The sequence below is a fragment of the Loxodonta africana genome, chromosome 27 (genome assembly GCF_030014295.1).
Source record: "Loxodonta africana isolate mLoxAfr1 chromosome 27, mLoxAfr1.hap2, whole genome shotgun sequence".
Lineage (NCBI taxonomy): Eukaryota > Metazoa > Chordata > Mammalia > Proboscidea > Elephantidae > Loxodonta > Loxodonta africana.
Genome location: NC_087368.1, coordinates 34723023 through 34742405, shown reverse-complemented (window position 1 = coordinate 34742405; position 19383 = coordinate 34723023). Strand labels below are relative to the sequence as shown.

Genomic DNA, 19383 nt, shown 5'->3' with positions numbered 1-19383 from the left:
GCGACCTGATGTACGACAGAACGAAACACTGGCTGGTCCTGAGCCATCCTCACAATCACTGCTGTGTTTGAGCCCATTGTCGCAGCCACTGGGTCAATCCGCCTCATTGAGGGTCTTCCCTTTACAATTTGGTACTCTACTCAAATTGCTAAGAGTTCCAAAATCTAAACATACCAGGTCCCTGAAACTGGGCCCAAAGAGCCTGGGACTTATTCACTAGGTGTACAAACTTTGAACAATGTATATACTCATTTGCTGATGTGGATTGGTTTGTTAGTCTTTCTATAGGATTTTGTAACCTTTAACTACTGTTTTGTTCTTACCGACATTTGATTTGGATGGCTGAAGGGTTTCCACTTAGCCTGGCTAAAAAGAACAATCAGTGTCTCAACCTAACCTCTCTCCCCATGCCACACAGACACACAGACACACACACTCTCTGCACATGCTAAAGTGACAATAGGTACACATATTTATTCTCGCAACACTTGTGAGTGTCTACAATGTCACAGAATCATGCTGTATTTGACTTTTATCTCCAAATTTGGATTTATATATACAAATTCTAAATACTCTCTGGCTGTAACTTACAAGATCAGATGTACTGATTATGAAATCCAAGATCTGTGCCTAAAACACAAATAATGTAAAATTAAAGAGCGAATTTGGGTAGGTCTCTTTTCTTTGCAAGATCTTTTATACGGCTCAGACATGGCTGAAGAAGGAGCTTATTATACTGTTCCCAATATGGCAGACCAGCAGCACTGGCATGACTTGGGAGCTGGCTGGAAATGAAGAATCTCGGGACCCACTCTAGAATGACTGCACCAAAATCTACGTTTTTAATAAGATTTAGGGTAATCTATATGCACGTTAAAATTTAAAGGGCACTGGCTATAGTATCTCCTCTTCCCATCCCAAATCTTCACAGTGTGTGAGCTCTCCACTCCATTCACAACTTCCTGTTAGGAATATTCAGAGACTTAGAGTTGATTTGTGTGTGGATGGGGCTAGAGAAAACTGAATAGCTCTACCTAAAGGAATGGAAGATGTTATGGATTGAACTGTGACCCCACTAAAAATATGCCAGAATTCCTTCTCCTGTACTTCGGGATGTAATACGATTTGGGAACTGGGTTTTATGTTAATGAGGTCATATCAGTATGGGACGTATCTTAAACCAGTAACTTCTGAGATACAAAATACGGCAGACTGGGCACAGAAGCCAGGAAGCACAAACGGAGGGAAAACACAGGCCACAAGAAGATTGCCAAAGAACCCAGGAACAGAAGCTGAAAAGAGACAAGGACTTTCCACCAGAACCTATGGAGAAAGAACGCCTTCCCCTGGAGCCGGCACCCTGAATTTGGAATTCTAGGCTCCAAAAAATAAATTTCTGTTTGTTACAGCCATCCACTTATGGCATTTCTGTTATAGCAGCACTAAGAAATGAACACAGAAGGTATTTGGGATTTTTGCTCCCAGGAGGAAGTAGAAAGCAGAGTTAAACAACATGATGGAGTGGCTGAAAGAACAACAGAAAATCTAACGGTCCATTTTCAAGTTTGTATTTCTGGCATGCTATTTAGCCCCTTTCATCGCTACCATTCCTCACTAAACAATTCCCCTCCACTCAGCAGTTTTCTGTAGATGTGGAATGGTGGTTTGAACAAATTGAATCTGGACGCTAAAACTCACAGTGTGTCCTGCAGACTCTTGAATTACACCGTCATCATATTACCAGTTAGCAGAATTAAAAACAAAATGAGACCTACATCACTGACTTAGTTTTGTCTCCCTCGCTCTTGTTCTCTATATCTTTCATTTACACCTATTTTAAATTCAGCGTAACCTTCTTTATCTGTGCCTATCATTCCTTTCTCTGATTAACTGGGAAGTTGGAGGCCTTTTGCAAGGCTTATTTCTACCTTCTTTATGAGGGCAGAGAAAGATGCTGAGACTTGGGGAACCTCCAACTCCTCTCTTAGGAAGGGGGTGGGGCCAGAAGCATATCTCCAACTTATCCAAGTGGTCTGTTCACTCTGGTTTGTGTGTTCTGCCTTTTGATCTGCACACGCGTTAGACGGTTATGAGCTCACACACTCAGGGGCAGAATCTCACAACTGTTCTTTTGTCAGGCTGTCTTTACGCACTTGCTGAATTCCTGAAGGACAGATATGCGTTCTTTATTGACTCTGTAAATACTGAGGGAGCAGAGGCCTCTGTTCCAGCTCTAACAAGGCTCCATGTTGGGCAGGAGGCTGAACTTCTGGCCTCGGTGCCCTCATTTAGCAAAACAGAGGGTTTAAACTCCATTTTTAGCTCTGCCATTAATATCTCAAGATGGCTATTGATCAGAGTGTACCAGAAAGTCCAAGTGAGGTTTATCTTAAATATAGGTGAAAAGAGTGAGTAAAAACGCTCAAGAACTTTGAAGGCCTCCCCCACTGTCTCCTGCAAGAGACTCTGAGTCTACTGTTCCAAGGTCGGCTGGAGAATCATTCACTCAGGACAGAAGCCTGGGAGGAAAAGAGCAGCAGGCATGTTACACAGTCTTAAACAAGCCCTACAGAAGCTTCATGCAGCTTTGCAAGGTGATCCATTTTTAAGATTTCCTTTTCATGGTTTTCTTTCTAAGTTATAGGTTGAAAAATATGTCCATGGAAAATGTTCTAGAAAACTGTTTTTTTACCCAAAATGAATCATTCAGCAGATACTTCGGAGTAGGGGAGAGAGGGAGCGGGAAAGAATCTAAAAAAGCAGAGTTGAGAAGCATTGCCACAGTTTTCAGAATCCACACCAAATGGTTTGCTGCAGTTGGAACCTAATCTACCGGTAATTTAAGGTTTGCAGAAATTTTCTCTTTTTGCCTTCCTTCAGTCAGCTTATTTCCATATTGCTTTATTTTCTTGATATTGAACAAAACAGACTCCCCTGGTCCAAGGGTGAGACTGTTGTTGGATTGTCTGTTGTAAACAGTCATCTATACTATTCTTCCACCTAAGCTTCACGTAATATTACCGGCATTAAGCAAAACTGTGAAAGCCTGGGACACTGGAGACGTTGGCAGCACCCTACGGGAGAGCTTACCCAAATCATACTGGTCAGAGGGCTTTTACCTTCCAGACTATTTATTTGGAAAGTTCTGACTTCTTTTAGGAAATGAAACAGTTACTATCCATTTGAGAAAGGAGTCAAATGATAATATGTTCTGTGTAACTCTGAAATAACTCCTTTATCTACTCCTTGGACTTCAGGGACACTGGAGGCAACCTCTACATTGAAATACATTCCAGGACTTTAGGAAGTCACGTGGTTGTAGTCTTGAACACCTACCTCTCAGCAACTGAGTGAACTACCAAATGTGTGATCAACAAAGACGGAATATCTGAACAACACAATCAACCAACTGGATCTAATTGACATATATTGAAGATTTCAACCAACAGCAGCAGAACACACATTTTTTTTTTCAAATGCCCATGAAGCAGTCACCAAAGATAGACCCTGGGCCCTAAAACCAAGCTCGACAAATTTAAAATAATTGAAATCATAGACGGTATGTTCTCTGAGTATAATGGGATCGAACTAGAAATCAGTAACAGAAAGACCACAGGAAAATCTCCAAACACTTGGAGATTAAACAACACAATTCTAAATAATCCATGGTTCAAAGAAGAAGTCTCAAAGTTTACAAAAAAAAAAAAAAAAAACTGAATGGAAATGAAAATAAAGCATATGAGGCACAACTAAAGGAGTGCTGAGAGGGGAATTTGCGCAGCGGTTAAGTGCTCAGCTGCTCACCAAAAGGATAGCAGTTTGCATCTACCAGCTGCTCCTTGGAAACCCGTGGGGCAGTTCTACTCTGTCCTATAGGGTCGCTGTGAGTCGGAATTGGCTTGATTGCAATGGGTTTGTTTGTTTTTTATTTAATGCTTACATTAGAAAAGATAAAATGTCTAAATCAATAATCTAACTTTCTCCCTTAAGAAACCACAAAAAGAAGTGCAAAATCAACTCGAAGCGAGCAGAAGTGGGGGGGAAAAAAAGAGCTGAAATCAAGGAAATTGAAAGCAGTAAAACAATAGAGAAAATCAATGAAACAAAGAACTGGTTCTCTGGAAAGGTCAATAATATTGATAAATTTAGCAAGACTAATAAAATTAAAAAGAGAGAAGTTAAAACCACCAATCTCAGGAATGAAAGAGGGAATATCCCAACAGATCCTACAGCCATTAAGAGGATAATAATGGAATACTATGAACAACTTTACTCTCATAAATTCAACAACTTAAAAGAAATAGACCAAATCCTTGAAGATTACATAAACTACCAAAACTTAACCAAGATGAAATGGATAATCTGCATATTCCTATAACCATTACAGAAATAATCAAATTTATAATAATTAAAAAGCTCCAAAAATTGTTTTAAAATATTAAAAAAAAAAAAAACTCCTGAAAATGTCCAAGACCAGAGAGTTTGACTGGCAAATTCTACCACTTACATAAAAAATGATGTCACATCAATTTGACACTATATCTTCCAACAAATGGAAGAACAGGGAACACTTCCCAATTCATTTTATAAGACTTATATACTGACACCAAACCAGATTACATTCATTCTCAAATGCCCATTTATGAAAACATACAGGACTTTATAAGCTCATTTCTGCTGCTTTTTGGACATGCCCAGGATACTGAAGAGCCAAGAATAATGAAGCTAAATACATCTTTTCTTAAGATAAACTAAAAAGGACATTTGGAGTTGAAGACATGATCTAGGAAGAATTCTTTTTTTTTTTTTTTCCTTTCCAATGTGTGATTCGAGCTTTCTCTGCCATCTGTTGTTATGGATCAGCTCTGCAAAGCAATGGGAAACCTCAAGCTGGACTGGGAGGCAGAAGTCAGATTGGTTCTGCTGTTAAGCCAACCTGTGCACTTGAACAACCACTTAAATGTTATCGGCCTCTGTACATGTGGATGCTGGCCTTGCTCCAACATGCTAGTTTCCATGATCACCCACGCCAGCACATAAAGGCAAAACTAGTTACCATGTTTATGCTGTTATGATAAACTGGTTAACAAAACCAAAAACCAAAACCAAACTCACTGCCGTTCAGTCGATTCCAACTCAGAGTGACCCCATATGGTTTCCAAGGCTGTAATCTCTACAGAAGCAGACTGCCACATCTCTCTCCCACGGAGCCACTGGTGGTTTCGAACCACTGACCTTTCAGTTAGCAGTCCAGCATTTTAACCACTGCGCCGCCAGGACTTAAAACCAGTCAAGCCTGGGTGCTCCTCACCTCTTGATCAATCTTGGGTCCCAGGGTAACTGAGCAATACTTTTCTCCATCTGTAAAACAGATACTGCTACTTCCCCTCTAAATCTGCAGTGAGGATTAAACAATGAAATGTTTTTAAACTCAGCATAGCAAGTAGCTCGCGGAAGGCCCTCCGCTGATGACAAGGGCTAACATTTTTTTATGGTTTTAAAGATGTTTTTGAAGAAGAGTAAAAGAATATCCATACAAGCGTTCACTGAAGGCAGCATGGCAATAGGCTGCTAAAATAAAACGTTAAGGAATACAACACTTCTCCTTCATTACTTCCTTTTAATATGTGAGCACTGAGAAAATATGTTCCCAGGTAAGACACTCTCATCTCTAAGTCTTTTTAAATCAGGATGATTTAAAAACTACAGTCTATTTAGCTATAACCTCATAACTGCAATCCTATCTACTCTTGGGTTATCAACAACGGCCTCATAAAGACAACTGTCCCTGACTGTCGGTGGCCTGAGAATGTCAGATTAGCAAGAAATAATTTTTCTGTTGGAGACATTCCTATGTTAAAGGCTTTTATTTTCTTCCTCAAACAAGTAGCTACGGAATCCAAGTACCACTGTGCAAATCTACCACTGGATTTCTCCCAAATTGCTAAACATCAGTAGTCTTTAATTATAATCACACCAGCGTAGGCTTCTTAGTTCACATAGTTGGCACCTTTACTACCCATTGGTAGGGTAAAAAGTACAAAATCACTGGAAGGAAGAACATATGCCCTTCTACTGGGACTCAGTGTAATTCTGGTGTCCTGTCTAATCTATTGCAGAATATCCAATTTCCATCATAAAAACTCATTGTCTATAGTTTTAGGAAGCCTTGGTGGAACAGTGATTGAGAGCTACGGCTGCTAACCAAAAGGTCAGCGGTTTGAATCCAGCAGGCGCTCCTTGGAAACTCTATGGGGCAGTTCTACTCTGTCCTACAGGGTCGCTGTGAGTCGGAATCGACTCGACAGTAATCAAGTATTTGAGTATAGAGTTTTAAGGACCAGGAAAGATATAGTAACTGCCAAGAGATTTCAATTCTGCCAAGAATGTACAAGAAGGAAAGGACACCGTTCAGTGCAATTAAGTAAAGACTAAGAACAGTACCAAGATGCACACTGGATTAAAATCTCATTTGGCCTGAACTGATGTAATTTTGCCCCACTGTAACGCTTGGTCATGTGATAAGTTAGGACATTATGGTATAATATGGAGTCAGCCATAGATGGGGACAGTAGAGGGTCAGATCCCACCCAGGGTGCAGGGCTGCAGGAAGCAGGTGGGAGAGCAAGTCAGAGAAGTCAACAGTATCACTGTGGGATGGTGCTGTCATGGGTTGAATTGTGCCCCCCAAATTACAGGTTAGACTCCTAACCTCTATACCTGTGGATGTAAAGCTGTTTGGGAATAGTGTTTCCTTTGTTAAATTAATGGGGCCCTATCAGTGTAACTTTTTTTTTTTAATATTTTTTATTGTGCTTTAAGTGAAAGTTTACAAAGCAAATCAGTCTGTCACATATAAGCTTATATACACCTCACTCCATACTCCCACTTACTCTCCCCGTAATGAGTCGGCCCGCCCCCTCCTTCCAGTCTCTCCTTTCATGATGGTTTTGCCAGTTTCTAACCCTCTCTACCCTCCCATCTCCCCTCCAGACAGGAGATGCCAACACAGTCTCAAGTGTCCACCTGATACAAGTAGCTCTCAGTGCAACTTTTTAGTGGGTTTGGTTATCAGTGTAGGGTGTGTCCAAAACCTAGCAATTTCTGAGTTATAAAAAGAACAGAGCAGACCCAGAACAGAGCAGAGATGGGGGAAATCTAGGGCTACCCACAAGAAAAGAATCGACAAAGTCGACACCCAGATTTGGATTCTGAGCCTCCGTAACTATAAGAAAATATGTTTGTTCTTTAAAGCCACCCACGTGTGGTGTTTCTGTTACAGCAGCACTAGGTAACTAAGACAGGCACCATGCCAACATTGGGGTAGAGGTCGATAAAGGCTTAGTGTCAACCTCTTCCAGGTAATTTTAAAAATTATCCAAAGAGGCTTTTATTTTTTTTCTATGCAATAGCCCAACATCATGAATTGAATTGTGTCTCCCCAAAATATGTGTCAACTTGGTTAGGCCATGATTCCCAGTATTGTGTGGTTGTCATCCATTCTGTGATTGTAATTTTATGTTAAAGAGGATTAGGGTGGGATTGTAACACCCTTACCCTGGTCACATACCCAATCCAATGTACAGGGAGTTTCCCTGGGTTGTGGGCTGTATCCCCTTTTATCTCTAAAGAGATAAAAAGGAGAGTGAAGCAAGCAGAGAGGGGAACCTCATACCACCATGAAAGCAGTGCAGGGAGCAGAGCATGTCCTTTGGACCCAGGGTCCCTGTGCGCAGAAGCTCCTACTCCAGAGGAAGATTGATGAGAAGGCCCACTGTGAGAGAAAGCCTTCCCCTGGAGGTGACACCCTGAATTTGGACCTTTAGCCTACTTCACTGTGAAGAAATAAATTTCTCTTCATTAAAGCCATCCACTTGTGGTATTTCTGTTATAGCAGCACTAGATGACTAAGACACCCATCAACATAGTGTCATTCCCTCATATAATCTGTCATGTCCTTTTGGTCCCACCAGGCTCAGCAAAAGGCCTGCTAACTATAGGTCCTGGAGTGTTCCCCTATTGTTAAGAGCCATCGTGTGAGCTGGGTTATCTGGACTTTATTAGCAGTGGACATTGCATCGGGGTTTTACAGCTAAGTATCAGCTATGGTGGAGCCCCCAGTGGCGCAGCGGTTAAGAGCTCAGTGCTAACCTAAAGGTTGGCAGTTCAAATCCACCAGCAGATCCTTAGAAACCCTATAGGGCAGTTCTACTTGGTCCTATAGGGTCCTAGTCGGTCCTATAGGGTCGCTATGAGTCGGAATTGACAACAATGGGTTTTTTGGGTTTTTTTTTTTTGGTATAAAGTGTGGTAGTCACAATAACTATGGGCTCGAAGGCCTCGGTCTAGATGTGTACATAAATGGTCTCACTTTGGGGAGAAGATGCTGTTCCTTACCCTTTTTCCTTCTTACCTCCCCAGCTGCACAGACATCAACTGTCACTCACTTTCTTGACATAGAAATATTGCCCTTGCTTCTATTTTGGGCCAGAATGTTGCTTTGAAATGCATTCTTCCTCATTACAGTGCCATTCTGTCTCCTTGGGGCTGGCACTTCCACGGTGATATGGGAGCATGGGCCATGTCAAAGCCACCAGGTTGCCACAGAGAACACAGTTGGGGCCAGGTAGGTCTCCCTGAGATGGGGAGGGGGTTCTCTCTGCAGTCCTAAATGGTTGCTCAACGTTTTATAATAGAGTCAAAAATGTCACACATATCCTCCTTGTGTTGACAGACAACAGTGACGTTAGTGGAGAGGGGAATTAGCAACACAGGAGTCAGTGGGAAACCCAAGGCTTCTTGTAAATCTCACTGTTATCCTCTCAGTTATCCAACTTACTCAGCTTTGGCTCCTCACACAGACCCAGAGTTTAGTGGGTTCTGGCACATTTGTAAGTACGTTTCCGTCTATGAGAGCGAACACAAGACCAAAACATCTCTCTATAAAAATACATGATGCAATGGTGCTAAGCCAAGTAAAATCAAAGCCATCATAATTAGATAGCCGCATCTTTGTTCTTCTAAAGGCATTAGTCACCAAAACAAAAATTTCACTGAAGCCTCTTGACCGAGCAAGTAAACTCTTAGATAAACATTAGTGAAAGAATATAAGACATTTCAAAATGGAAGGAACACATCAGCACAGTATATATCTAAACTGATAGCACAGGCACCTCCAAAATTATCGATCGAAATAATGACATTCTCTAATAATCATAGAAAATACCATCAAACTCTTTTCTTAAAAGCCTTAATGTTCTGAAATTGTTTTGTGTGCTTATTTACCGTAAAAGTGTCAAGTCAATTTAGAGGTCAAAGTATATTGTGCTCCAAACCAATACAGTGTAGAAATAAAACATGATCTGGCCGGCTGATACAAAAACCTAAAAAAACTGAACCCGTTGCCGTCAAGTCAATTCCAGTTCATAGTGACCCTATAGGACAGAGCAGAACTGCCCCACAGGGTTTCCAAGGAGCAGCTGGTGGATTCGAACTGCCAACCTTTGGTTAGCAGCCGAGCTCTTAACCACTGTGCCACCAGGGCTCCAGCGACCCTGTAAATCCCTCTAATTCTTCTCCCACGGACTTTAAATAGGCCATGAGATCTACAACTCCCCACAACACAGAGGTAATAATCCTGTCTCCAAACTGAGGAAATGGTAGCAATGTCCGCGTTAGTATTCCTATGGTATCTGTCGTTGATGTTAATCCTCGACAGGGATTGTGTTTTCTGTCGTAGCTTATTAAGAAAAAAAAATCAAAACCAGCCTGCATGTTGTGCGTACAGCGCCTGCACGGATCCGCATGTATTCTCGGCGAACACGGGCATGTTCCGTGCAGATGTCAGACCACGGCGCAGGCACCGAGGAGCTGCCGCGGGGAAGGCGTGTTCTCTACATGACCTACCTACAGAAGGCAGTCTCCCAGCCAGGCGGTCTTCAGAGGGCGCTCAGCAGCTTTTCCCACAGCTTGGTCAGCAGGAATGACACAACCCTCTCCCCAGCACCAGTGGCTCGGCCCTGCCGGTTCCCGCTGTCCTCCGGGTAACAGCATTCCGTTAGGAGTGACACAGCAGGGAAAGAGACCGGTTCACTGTGAGACCTGCTACTCACTCTCCAACAGTGCATCGGCCCCCCTTCCCACTGGACAGTGGCTGCTGGGCTCTGGGTGCGAGGCTGCGCTGTGGCCGCCGTGAACGTGGACCACGAGTCAAGTTCCTCTGAGAGGCAGGCGCATGGCCGTGGCCTTCTTGTAAACATAGTGCTTTCTAGGGTGATGTAGATTCAGCCTAGCCTGACCCCTCAACTTGGGAACAGGGAAACAACTCTCTTCAAGTGAAAAAAAAAAAAATTTAGGAAAAAAACATGAACTAGTGATACAGGGATGTGATTGGCCTTCTACTTTAAAATAAACCAAAAAGATCCCAGAGTAATGGAAATTTATGGCAACCATCTTTAGCTCTCATGTCTGGGATGCTAAAGTGACCCCAAAGTAATGGGAATTGATGGAAATTGTCTTTAGCACACATGCCCAGGATGCCAGGGTGATGTATATACTTCCTTTTCTGGTCCCTTTTACTTTTCTGCATACAGGTAACCAAGTGCTTTGTCACGTGCTTAGAGTAAGGGAAATGAGCTGGTTTAAACTGCCAAGCTTGGTTACTCATTCGAACAGGACAACTCAGAGAGTGACCTGTGAAAACCACCGTGTTGGAGGAGAAGACAGGGAGCAGATTGCGGTACCTGCTTGCTGTGCCGCCTGAGGCATCTGCTGAGCCCTCTGGGTGTTGTACTGAACCGAGGCCATGGGCCGGTACTGCTGCGTGGTTGAGGTAGGGTACTGACCAGACGTGTAGTAATACACCGGCATCTGTGTGGGAGTGAAGAAAGCAGGGACTGAGAACTGTACATAAGTTAACTTTTTAAAACATAGTTAAAATATATTAGGCCATCTTATAATATGACTGTGTAGATTGTCTGTAAAGATGGCCCCCAGAAGCACCCCCTTGCCTGTCCGTACGTCCATGCTATCCCTTCCATGAAAAGGTGAAGCCTGTTCCCCAAGCCCTGGAATCTCAACTGGCTCTGCGGTTGGCTTTGAGCCAGGCCGAGACGCAGGAGTGACAACTGAGACTTTCAAACCTAAACCTTAAGAAGCTTTGCAGCTTCCACTTCTGCAGAAGGGAAACTCAGCCATCAGGTAAAGGAAGCCAGAGCTATCCTGTCACGGAGAGAGTCCACATGGAGAAGAAGAGAGGCAGCCCAGTCAACAGCTTCACCGGAGTTCCGGAGCTGTGGTCCAGCCACCCCAGCCAATACCACATGGGGCAGACCTGTACCATCTCTGCTGATTCTAGTTGAAATTTCTGACTTAATCCTGACCAATAAAATGGGTGCTGTTTCAAACCACTGACTTTTGTGTGTTTAAAATGCAACAATAAACAGTTATCTGCTATCACCGGGGCTTGCTCGTGATGGTTTTAAACATTATATCTAACTGGAATTGCTTTTCTAATGAGAACAGAGGAGAGACGTGAAAAATGCTGGTTTCTAGCCTAAAAGTAACAGAGAATGAAATTTTGAAATGTGGTAAAGTCTATAAAAGCACTTTGCACAGTCATTGGCAAAGAGCTAGTACTCAAAAAATATGCTCACTCTAAAGGGAGAGCGATGTTAAAAATGGGGTTTATGCAACCTTCTATCACTTTTTTTATCTTCAGTTGCATATATAAATATAAACATAAAAAATATAAATAAACAGATACAGGCAAACAAGATAGACATAGATATATATATTTAAAAACAAAACTGTTGCCGTCGAGTAGATTCTGACTCATAGCAACCCTACAGGATAGAGTAGTACTGCTCCATAGGGTTTCCAAGGAGAGGCTGGTGAACTCAGACTGCCGACCTTTCTATTAGCAGCCATAGCTCTTAAGCACTGCGCCACCAGGGCTTCACATAGATATACAGGTACACAGGTAACACAACATTGGCCAGTTCAACATTTCTCACATGTACAATGACTAGGAATATATAAATTTCCAGTAAGATTCAAAATCATATGTCACTTGATCTGGAAAGACTTTCTTATCTGTCCCAGGGTATCAGTGGGGACAAGTCCCTTCTCACAGAGGAAGAGAGGAATTACTTATCTAATGGTTCAAGTTCTAGCACAAGGGCTGGACTATGTTTACTTGAGAACAGAGTGAGGTTACATTGTATTAAGAGGTCCCCAAGGGCTTCCTTCCTCACTACAGGCTCTGGGGCAGTCTAGCCCTCGTTCTTACTCATGGTGCTTCCTCCTGTGCTTGTCCTTCGGGCTCCACGGCTGGGCAGTGGTAAGCACTGATTTAAACACAGAGAGAAACAGGACCCTCCTTAGGTCTTCTGTCTACATCTCATGGTCTTGTGTGGAGTTCTCTTCCAGCTGATAAGAGAATGGTGTGTCGACTGACTGCAGTGCTTCTTGTACAGATAGGAGGGCTGACCAGCAGGCTGGATTCACACACAACTCTACTTAGAGGAACAGGCAGACATGAACTCTGCCATCAATGTCGTCCAGAGCCACAAAGCCCCTCTCTGAGCGAATTTCATTTGCAGGTAGAGGAAGGAAACTCACTTGAAAAATAAACACTTTGAGGTGGATAAAAAAACCCATTGCCATCAACTCGATTTCAACTCATAGCAACCCCACAGGACAGAGGAGAACTGCCCTGTAGGGTTTCCAAGGAGCGGCTGGTAGATTCTAACTGCCAACCTTTTGGTTAGTAGTCGAACGTTTAACCACTGCATTACCAGGGCTCCAGCTTGAGGTAGGATATCTCTACCCAAATTCATGGTTGGCTCTTATTTCAAAGAAAATTCTGTGAGGCTCACAAGAAGACACAAAAGAGTACCAGAGATTTATTTCCTAAAAAATGCCCAGAGATTCAAAACTAGGAAATGCATTGTCTTTGTTTTGAGATCTAGACATCTTAGTGAATAAAATGTTTGCATTCTGAGAAAAAAAAAAAAAAGAGTAAATTTTAGGACACACATATGACAATGTGCCATTCTATATCCGGTGCTTCTTAATAATAAGAAGAGCAGGAACAGCTATTATCTAATTCGCTCATCAGCATTCTACTTACACGCCTTTTAGGAAGAATCGCATCCTGTACCTTAGGAAAGACTGTGCCTTGGTTGAAAGTAAGGCCATGAGTGTGAAGGTTCTCCTCTTCCTTCAATACATGAAAATACCTTCGGGGTGAGGAGTGGAGAGCGAACATTTGAAACTCTCCTCATGGACACTAATGGTTTAGATTAAATTATAATTCCTTATTCTTATTACAGAGCCTCAGGCTTAGGATTCCAGTTTTCTTTGGTTTTGATTTTCTTTTTCTCCCAGTCCTGAGTCACTGATACTCCTAGAAGCTGTGCTAGAGGTTTGCCCAAATAAAACCGTTTTCACTCAGTTATCCAGTTTCTCCCACAGCCCATGGTAGAGCTTTGGCCAGCTCTTAGGGATTATGGCCACCAACTATAGGATGCAAATAGCCACCTGGCCCACCATCATCCTCCCAGAGACAAAGGAAGCTGAGCTGAGCTAGGAGGGTGTCATGGATTGAATTGTGTCCCCCCCAAATATATCTGTCAACTTGGCTAGGCCATGATTCCCCCTATTGTGTGGTTGTCCACCATTTTGTCATCTGATGTGATTTTCCTATGTGTTGTAAATATTATCTTCATGATGTTAATGAAATGGGTTCAGCGGCAGTTATGTTAATGAGGCAGAACTCAACCTACAAGATTGGATTGTGTTTTGGGCTAATCTCTTTTGAGATATAAAAGAGAGAAGCAAGCAGAGAGACATGGGGACCTCATACCACCAAGAAAGCAGGGCTGGGAGCAGAGCACATCCTTTGTACCTGGGGTTCCTGTGTGGAGAAGCTCCTAGTCCAGGGGAAGACTGATGAAAAGGACCTTCCTCCAGAACCTACAGAGGGAGCCTTCCCCTGGAACTGACACCCTGAATTCAGACTTCTAGCCTACTAGACTGTGAGAGAATAAATTTCCCTTTGTTAAAGCCATCTGCTTATGGTACTTTTTTTTATTGTAGCACTAGGTAACTAAGACAGAGGGATTTTCCTAAAGAATTGGCATGAAATGCCAGAAGGCAGAGGGGAAGTGAGAAGGGGGAAGGACACCAAAAGGTATGAAATACATTTTTTTTGGTGGCACAGTGGTTAAGAGCTAGTGCTGCTAACCAAAAAGAGTCGGCAGTTCAAATCCACCAAGTGCTCCTTGGATACTCTACAGGGCAGTTCTACTCTGTTCTATAGGGTTGCTAAGAGTCGGGATCAACCCAGCGGGAATGAATTTTTTTTTATGGCGGAGGCTTGCGTGTTGCTATGATGCTGAATAGGTTTCAGTGGAGCTTCTCGACTAAGATGGACTAGGAAGAAAGACCCGGTGATTTACTTCCAAAAATCAGGCAACGAAAACCCTATGGATCACAATGATCTAATTCTCACCTGATCTTGGGGGTAGTACAGGAACAGATACTGTTTTGTTCCATTGTGCATGGGGATGTCAGGAGTAGGGGGCCAACTCGATGACAGCTAATAACAACAACAATGTTAGAATGGAGAATCTAAATAATGAGTGGGTTAGGAGATGACAGAAATAAATAAAAGAAGAAACAAAAAATGAACACTTTCCCCACTTCCTTCTCTAAATCCCTCCTTGCCTTGTCCTTGTATTACCCGATTCACCCTTCCATCCAGCATTCAGAAAACACACATAAAGAACCAGACAAAATTGATCTTTGAAGCTTTTAAACGGGTTCATCCTTTGCATAAACTAATGTCTTTCCAATATGTTCATGGGCTGAATCTCAACTGAGCTCTTTTCATTGTTCCATAATAGAGTAACCAGGTCGTAAAATATTTACTAAATTGAAAGTCACGATAGGTTATATGGGGCCCTGGTGGCGCAGTGGTCAAGAGCTTGGCTGCTAACCAAAAGGTAGGCAGTTTGAATCCACCAGGCATTCCTTGGAAACCCTACAGGGCAATTCTACTCTGTCCTATAGGGTCACTAGGAATCAGAATCAACTCGACAGCTATGGGTTTGCCTTGGCTTTCTTTATGGGTTATAGGTGATACCTCTTCCTGTCGTTCCTTAAGAAAGAATTCCACAGACCTTCAGACAGACCATGAACCCTGAACACTTGTTTTGCTCCCCTCCCCCCCTTCTCTTTGTGAATTTATTGAAGAGAGAATGAAAGTGTTTCTGATGCAGACACAAGACCAAAAACCAAACCCATTGCCCTCGAGGGGATCCTGACTCATGGCAATCCCATGTGTTATGATTTAGGGCTGCCCCATGGGGTTTTCTTGGCTGTAATCTTTACAAAAGCAGATTGCTGGGCCTTCCTACCATGGTACCACTGGGTGGGCTCAAACCACCAACTTTTAGGTTAGTAGACAAGCACAAACCATTTGCGCCACCCAGGGATGTATATAATACACCTTTATCTGTCGGTTCATAAAAAAATAATATCTGTTTTGTTCTTCCCCTTTCCCCAACTTTCTATTTGTAAATTATTGAAGAGGGAATGAAAGTATTTCTGATACAGACACGGCAGGGGTTCTAAATTGTCTCTGCCCAAGCAGTGTACTAACACTGAAATCCCTTCATCAGGGAAGGAATTTTTTTTTTTTTAAGTCTTCAATTAAATATTCTGCCAGCTCTTCTGCTGGACAATGGAAATGTGTAAGAACACTTAGATGCTATTTAGGCTCAAAGAGCTATTTTAACCTAAAAATGAAACTTGAACACAACAGAACAGAACAATTACTACATTAATAAAGCCCTTTCTCCTGTGACTTAAAGTTATTTTTCATTTTTCCTTAAAGTCCTACTAGCAAGAGATAATACAGAGGTCACTGAAGATGAACGATTCATTAATCACTCAAACAAAAACAAACAACTGAGTGAACATCATTTTACGGTAGGGGGTTTTGTGTGGCTTGAAAAAGAAAACAATTTACTCAAGTTGTTAATGCAGCGAAAGCAATGACAGAAAGGTGACGCCGCACTTTAAGTAGCTCATCCAACGCGATCCTTCATAATTAGGATGGGATTTGCCTGGGAGATGTGCGTCTTGAAAACGGACCCGAAAACGCCTCTGTACATTTTGCATCTTGACAGTAATCGCTTCCAATATTCTGCAAGGGATACCCAGGAGAGCACCAGAGATGTTTGGTGGCCAAGGGTAACACATAATCTGTCTTTGAGCAGACAGTAAAAATCAGTGATCTGTGGTGTCTTACATGCTCGAGTCAATTAAATATGATTAATGGCTGCTGTGAGAGCAGAAGCCAGCTCTGCTTTCCCCTAGGGAGGGAAGGACACTGGATACCAGCTTACCTTCCTCCTTTATATTCATAGCAGAGTTCCTGCCTGGAGCACCAGATTAACTCAAGAAAATGCTTATGAATTGATTTAAAAAAAAAAAAAGGAAAAAGCACATTTCACTAGCAGCAGTAAGAGAGTGTCAAAAGTCCCCCAGTGCAGGCCTATCCCTTCCCCAAGGACACTCCTAGTCAATCCATCCAGCAGGCCATCATAGGGGAGGAAGCGCTTCCCTCTGGCCTCTGCACCAGTAGCCTGGAAAATGGGATATTCCTCTTTTGAACCATGGGCGCTGGGGTTACTTTCATTAAACTTACTTTCTGAGTGCCAAGACTTTGCATACTTGGATGAACAGACACCTGTTGCCATCGAGTCAATTCCGACTCATAGCGACCCTATAGGACAGAGTAGAACTGCCCCATGGAGTTTCCAAGGAGCGCCTGGTGGATTCGAACTGCCGACCTTTTGGTTAGCAGCCATAGCACTTAACCACTACGCCACCAGGGTTTCTGGATGAACAGAAGCAAAGACCGATTCCTGTTTGTGAAGAATATCAATATGGACCAGTAGGGCATGGCAAGTTGACCTGCAATATTCTACATGGAAGATAGAAGTCGGGAACCAAATCTGTTGCCGTGAGTCGATTCCAACTCATGGTGACCCTACAGGGCAGAAGAGAACTGCCCCATAGGGTTGCCAAGGAGTGGCTGGTGGATTTGAACTGCTGATCTTTTGGTTAGCAGCCGAGCTCTTAACCACTGCACCACCAGGGCTCTGACAAGACAAGTCAAAGTGCCCCACAGATCAACTGTCTGTCACAGGTGTAGGACAAAGCACACCTACCTGTGCAGGTGCAGGCTGTTGCACAAATCCCTGTGGTGGGGGAGGGGGCTGGAGGATTTGTTGGGAGATGGGTGGTCCAGAGCCTGAGAAGCCCCCTGGAGGAAGCTGCTGGCCTGTGGAGGCGATGACGTAGCTTGGCTGTTGGGTTGGTTGTGGCATGAGGGATGATGGGTAGACAGGGCCCGATGGGGGCTCAGGGGTCTCCCCTGAGGATTGCCGACTCAGGCTTATCTGGCTGAACTGTGTCACTACATCTTCTCTCTGCAAGTCACAGAAGCAAGCAAGAGAGTCAGCAAGACCTTAGTAATTTGAGAGGCATGTTGAGGTAGACACGGACCACATGCCAGTAGTTACAGGAGAAGGAAGAAGCACAATTTGGAAAAACAAAATTAAAAAAAGAAAAGGAATTCTCAGGCCAGAACACAACATGAGAAATCAGGTTTTAATCATCCTTAGGGTCAGACATGGAAAGCAAGGGGACCCAAATCTTCCACTTTCAATGGAAGCAAACGTATTGTTTTTTCCTTGAGGGCTCAAGCTCCTCAGGATAGTGCTGTGGAAGTGGAGGTCTTCCCAGCCAGCAACTTCAGGATCTGCCCTTTGGAGAGAGGCAGAAGTCTCCATATTCGTTGCCACCACTGAGGCTGCAGAGAAAGATGGAGCCAGAAGTGGTATCAGCAACAGGCTGGGTGAGATTTCTTTCCCTGTATTAGAGAGTGTTTGTTCACTGGTCTGGCCTGAAATTTGGGGGTTTTACTCAGTATTTAAGCTGTTACATAAAAGGACTCAGTACCTTGATGGGAAAATGAAAGAGAACTGGGGCTCTGGGGTGCCAAGAGAGCACCCACATCAGGAGCACAGACTTCAGGGTATTTCCCAATCCCTCACACCAAGCTCATGAAGTCTCTCCGTTCCTGACTTCTAATTCAGAGAGCATCTAATACCTCCTTCACTCTTAAAAGGCCACCAAACTGCAGGAGCACTAGCCGTGGGGCAAGTGACAGAAAGGAGACCATCGTTTTGCAAGGATGGGCTGCAACATTCAGGAATGTGACGTTTATGCGCAGCCCCATCACAGGAGCACAGCACACCCACCCAGCATCAGCCAGCCCTGCACTGGGATGTAGTAAAACCAGTGCATATGCTCTCCCAGGGACACGTCACACACACGTAATACAGTACCACGGGAAAGTGCTGCGTTGGAGACACAGGCAGGAGATGCTGGGGAGGAAAAGAGACTGCTGGAAATTGCATTGACTGTGAGGAAGCCTGCAGCCCCTGGACAGACTGAAGGAAAGAAAAAGCAGATCAGGTAACAGGAAAGCACTGCTGAGTCTCACGGGAAGGCTGTGTTATCTGAAGCACATCACCATCCCTTACAGGTTCTCTTAGTTCAATGCACTCCAGAGAGGTGTGCCAGCCACCAACTAAAAGTCAAGGGCAGGTAGACCAGAGCCACACAGCCTTCAGGGAGGTTCACTTCTGTAGAGTGAGCACACACTGGTCCCTGCCGCTAGAGGAGATGGTGGTGATGGTTGACCAACACAATGAATGCAATTGACGTCACTGAATCATACATGTAAAAAATGTTGGAATGGCAAATGCTTTGATACATATATATTAACGCAATTAAAAAAAAAGTTACTGCCATACTTTTGATGTTAGTGATAGATTCTCTGGGTATAAAAATATTGTGCGGGGAATAAGAATTAAGAAAAAGTAAATAAAAAAGAGGTTCATTCTGGCAGCCTACCTGGGACACATCAGGTTTCTGCGGACCTTTTCCATGTGTAACCCTGGAAAGGAGTCCCTGAGTCGTGCAGAGGGTTAAGCACTCAACTACTGCCAAAAGGTTAAGTGGTTGGAACCCACCCAGAGGTTCCATGGGAGATGGCCCTGGTGATCTGCTTCGGAAAGGTTGTGGCCTTAAAAGCCCTATGGAGCAGTTCTACTCTGCACACATGGGTCCCCATGAGTCAGAACAGACAACAACCTGGGAAAGAGAGCAGATCTGCATTTCTCTAGAGCACGTATGAACAGCCAGGTTAGCCTTGGAGTTAACTGATTTCTGTTCTTCCCATTGATAAAGAGTTCCTTTCTGACCTACAGACACAAACACTTGGTCTGTGATGGGAACGCA

At 43.4% G+C, this 19383-nt stretch overlaps 1 protein-coding gene across 1 annotated transcript in view; it reads right to left on the bottom strand.

Annotated features, from left to right (window-relative positions):
* The window catches only part of ARPP21 (cAMP regulated phosphoprotein 21), a 125370-nt gene that overhangs the window by 43329 nt on the left and 62658 nt on the right, over positions 1–19383 (bottom strand). Inside the window, exons 15-17 of the mRNA XM_064277452.1 lie at positions 18426–18530; positions 17244–17504; positions 10743–10869 (exon numbers count right to left, since the gene is read on the bottom strand). Of these exons, the coding sequence (XP_064133522.1) occupies positions 10743–10869; positions 17244–17504; positions 18426–18530 (493 nt within the window). The remainder of the gene's footprint in view (positions 1–10742; positions 10870–17243; positions 17505–18425; positions 18531–19383) is intronic.